General features: G+C 41.7%; 1 protein-coding gene across 1 annotated transcript in view; it reads left to right on the top strand.

Annotated features, from left to right (window-relative positions):
- LOC104135593 (protein mono-ADP-ribosyltransferase PARP12) overlaps positions 1 to 4,701 on the top strand; it is a 16,003-nt gene that overhangs the window by 1,367 nt on the left and 9,935 nt on the right. Inside the window, exons 2-5 of the mRNA XM_035888964.1 lie at positions 445 to 654; positions 1,740 to 2,004; positions 2,961 to 3,059; positions 3,987 to 4,110. Of these exons, the coding sequence (XP_035744857.1) occupies positions 445 to 654; positions 1,740 to 2,004; positions 2,961 to 3,059; positions 3,987 to 4,110 (698 nt within the window). The remainder of the gene's footprint in view (positions 1 to 444; positions 655 to 1,739; positions 2,005 to 2,960; positions 3,060 to 3,986; positions 4,111 to 4,701) is intronic.

Below are 4,701 nucleotides of genomic sequence, written 5' to 3'. Positions count from 1 at the left end.
TTTTTTTGTTTACAAACAGGGGAGGCACGGGCGGTTGTTTCACATAATTTGGGTTGCAACACTTCCTCCCCCGGCTCACCCCCCCTGCCTCTGGCGCTTCACCCCCCCTCAGGGCCCGAGCGAGGGTGAGAGCTTTGCCCCCCACCCGCATTCGGGGCACGCCGTGCTGCGTGACGTTGGGGAATGTGGCCACTGGTTCTAGCGGGAGGGAGCCCGCCCTGGCGTTTCGGTGTTTTTCTCGCGCGTGGTTGCAAGCTGCAGGTCAAAAGTGCAAATATTGTCAGACGACGCTAATGCTGTAATGACTGTAAATTAGAAATAGTGCGGCAATTATCCTCGGAGTAATTATGTAATCTGCTTAGCAAATCACATAATTAGTTTATAAAGGAGCGCTACAGATTTTTCTGAAACTAGCTGATTTGGCCTGCTTTTTAAACTGCTCAGTGTAAGACTGATGGGGTAGCAAAACAGTGCCAGTCTCTTCCGCTCATTTTGCACTTGGGTTTCTTAACTTGTAGGAGGGAATGCAAGTTTGTTCACAACTTCCACTCAGACCACAATCTCTGTGTTCTAAAGCAATATGGACTTGAGCATTTAAACAGTGGTGAACTTCGCCAGCTTCTGCTTCAAAATGACCCTTCCCTCTTACCGGAGGTGAGTAGTGCTGTGACAGTTTCCTATCCTTGTGTTTCAGTGAGCATCACAAAGTGGAAGAGGCTTGATCTGGCTGGAGGCGTCGGTTTAGTTAGCATGATGCAAACCTAAAACTTTAAATCTGCATCCTCTGATCCCGTCTGTGGTGGATTGACCCCAGCTGGCAGCTAAGCACTTGCACAGCCCCTCACCCACTCCTCTTGCCCCTGCCCCCAGCAGGACAGGTTAGAGAAAGCATGAAGAACAAAAGTGAGGAAACTTGTGGGTGGAGATAAAGACAGTTTAGCAAGTGGAGGGAAGAGGGAAGAAAACAAGTGTTGCAAAGGGGGTTAGTAGCCACTTCCCACAAGCAGACTGATGCCCAGCAAGTCTCTGAGCAAGGGCAGCCTTGTAAGAAGGATCCACCTCCCCCACCCTTTTTTAATTTTTTTTTTTTTTTTTTTTTTTAAGAACATTACATTATATGGCATGGAATATCCCTTTGGCCAGTTTGGGCTAGCTGTGTCCTCTCTCCACTTCTTGCCTGTCCCCAGCCTACCCAGCATTGGGGGCCCAGAGTGGAGAAAAAGAGAAAGCCTTGACACTGTGCAAGCACTTCTCAGTGGTAGCTGAAACAGTGGTGTGTGATCAACACTGTTTTGGTCACAAATCCGAAACATAGCAGGGTATGGTCTGCTCTGAAGAACTTTAACTCATCCCAGCCAGATCCAGTACCTCTTCCCATCAAATTCAAGTCAAAAATGTTCACTATTCCAAAACTAGAAAACCAAAGAGTTCGGGTAGTGACACAGTAAAATCCACTATCCTACATTTATGTGACTTAGAACAAAATCACATCCGCTTGAGACTGTCTGTAAGACGGTTGCTGTCTGCTGAAAGGTCTTTCTAGACATTAGCATGGAAAAGGAAAAACTATCAAGTAATCATTTGGAAAATGAGAAGAAAGAAGAAACTTGTATATGTCTTTTAAATGCAAATGTAAACATGTAGCTGTAAAAAATCAAAAATTGTGAATTCAAGCAGTCTGTATGAGCACACTGTACTCTCATCTTTAAATGCTTTTTATTTTTTTTCCTTTACCCAAGGTCTGCTTGCATTATAACAAAGGTGATGGACCTTACGGATCTTGTACCTATAGAAAGACCTGCACCAAATTGCATGTTTGCCAGTACTTTTTGCGGGGACAGTGCAAATTTGGCAGCAGCTGCAAGCGATCCCATGACTTTAATAAGTCAGAATGTTACGAAAAACTGGAGAGACAAGGAATGAGCTCAAACATTATTGAGAAACTACCTTCCATTTATAGGAATATGTATGACATAGAAGATGCCAAGTCTTCACCATGCAAAGGTAAATGATATCACCGTTTGAAAACATCAGAAGAAGAGTCACTATAGTGAATGTAACATTCTCACAGATGTCGTTAAGAAAAAGAAAACTGAATTCACGTCTTGATGTGTCTTTTAGGAGGGACCTTGCACCTACCTCATTGACAGATTTGTGTCTTGACAAGTGGAGTAGATTTCAAGGCATTATGGGTTCCTGAGAAATAAAGTGCTTAGGGTTTATAAAAAAAAAATCTTAAATTTGGGGTTAGAAAAGCATAACAGGAACTGGAAATATCTATATTTTTTTTCTTGGTAAAAAAAAAACCAAACCATAAACAAGGGTGGAGAACTGTTTAAGGGGTGGTGTTTACTTGTGTGATTATAAACTATTTTATCTTCTTTTTTTTTCTTTAATGTAGTGATTGTCTAGCACAAGAGTTCACAGCACTATCCTAGTTACTTCTCGGAGATGTAATATTTTGTTAAGTATAATTTTGCAGGAAAGAAAAGGATAGTAGGATGGCAAATACAAGTGTGTGTGTTCATCTCCTATTCTCCCTGTAGTTCCTTCTTCCCTTCTTTGTTTCCTTAGGTGTGCTTTAATTTACAGAAGTGTCAAATTTTGAGACTTCAGATTCTATAGCTCCCAATGGGAACAGTTAAGTGGAGTGCACGGTTAGCTCAAGTCCATCTAGGGATGTAAAGGCATTAGATTCTGTTCTTGTTTTGCAGTGATAGCTAAAAACTGTATCTGAGGAATTTAGCAGTAACAGGAAAGTCAAGTTCAGAAAGGATGGATAAAGGGAGAGGACTTTTGAATATACAAGGTTATTAAAGACTTCAGTGTCTTTCTGGAGCTAAATGCAGTTACGTAGTTACCAACACCGGTTTTAGGCATCTTCCCTAGCCATAGGTGCACTTTTAAGAGGGCTTGTCAAAACAGAGTGTATTAATAAGGCTTGTAATTCCCCCCTCTAGAGAGAAAACGCAGCTCTAGCCAAGAGTCCTCAACTACGAATGATGATGAATTGGAACAGATCTGTTTATATCATCTGTACAGAAGTTGTGGTTTTAAAGGTAGGTTGTGACTGTAGCAAGTTCAGTCTATTTTCCTTTTCTCATAAAGAGAAAGTGATGGACGTATTTCATGGAAAGGGGAAACTTCAGAGCTTCTGCTTATCTTTAGTTAAATCTCATTGTAATATTGAGTGCTGGTAGGAAAGTGTTTGATCTACCTGGTACACCAAACAAAGGAGCAGTGTAATCTCCTTGATTTGCCCTATAGTTAAGTTGTACAGACAGCTGTGAAAGCTAGCCTCAAGTTTATGCATATGTGTGCTGGTGATGTGATGTGATCTTCAGTCCTATTGAAGAGTGACTGCATACTGACTCTTCAAATGATTTTTGAGTAACACTTGTGATAATTAGGCCACTGCTACCACTACTCTTGTTCCTGGGGAGGCCTGGACCCTTAGAGACTTCTTGAAGTCTCTAAATGAACTACCTCCTATCCTAAAACAAAGCACTGTTTTGTGTTTTGTTTTGTTTTTTTTTTCCCCTCAGTAGTACCACTTCGGGACTAAGTGGTTAAACATAGATATTTGAGTCTACACTGTTATTCTATTTATGAAATAATAGCTTTCTGTGAGATTGTGATCTTGATTCATTGTAAATTTTTGTGTCTGAAACCAGGAAGACAGAACGGTCTTTCACCACTGAGCTCCTGATAGCAATTTTAATGCACAAAGAGAATCTGATAGGTACAGATACTGAACTTCTGCCTAAGCTCAAAAATGAAGTTTTGCTTGCTCATGCCGAAAAATTCTGAACTATTGCTTGTAATGATCCCATAGGTGAACACTTGCCATAGCTATGCATTTGATACTTTCACCAGCTGGGTATACAGCCCTGAAATGTTGGAGTTTTTCTCATAGCCTGTAAAACTAAGGCATCTCTTACTTTTTTTTTTTTTTTTTTTTTTTTTTTTTTTTAAAACTTTTACAGACAAGTGTATCAGAACTCATTTTCACTTGCCATATAGATGGCAAATCTCTGATGGCAGTACCTGGAAGGACTTGAAGAATATGGAAGAAATAGAAAAAGCATATTGTGACCCCAAGAATGCCAGGTATAAACTCTTGTAAAATGTAATAATGTTTGGAGTTTGCTGTGTTGGACCAGGCCCTTAGTGGCCATAAATGGCAACAATTCTATTGCAGTCATTACATAAGTAGCTTCACTTGGTATTCTTCTACTAACCTCACTTTGATCTTCTGTCACTGGAGCCTGATCCATTGTGACTCAATTATGCCTGGGAGTCTGTATAGGACCTTCTGGGTTACCCTACTGGGATTGGCTGGGATGGAGTTAACTTTCTTCGTAGCAGCCTGCATAGTGCTGTGTTCTGGATTTGTGACTAACCCATTGCTGATAATGCACCAGTGTTTTAGGTGATCCTGAGCAGTGCTTGCCCAGAGTCAAGTCTTTCTGGTTTTCCTACTCTGCCCTGCTCATCCACAGTGGGTAGACTGGGGGTAGGCAAGGGGCTGGGAGAGGATCAGCCAGGACAACTGACCTGAACTGACCAAAGGGGTCTCCCATACCACACAACATCACACTCAGTTATAAACCTGGGGCAGAGGAAGAAGAGGGTCGGGTTTTTGGTTTCCAAGGTGGCAGCTGTTTGGAGCCTGGCTGGGCATTAGACTGCCTATGGAAG

This window comes from Egretta garzetta, unplaced genomic scaffold (assembly GCF_000687185.1).
Source record: "Egretta garzetta isolate BGI_Z169 unplaced genomic scaffold, ASM68718v1 scaffold321, whole genome shotgun sequence".
Taxonomy (NCBI): Eukaryota; Metazoa; Chordata; class Aves; order Pelecaniformes; family Ardeidae; genus Egretta; species Egretta garzetta.
This window is presented reverse-complemented; position numbering and strand designations above follow the sequence as displayed.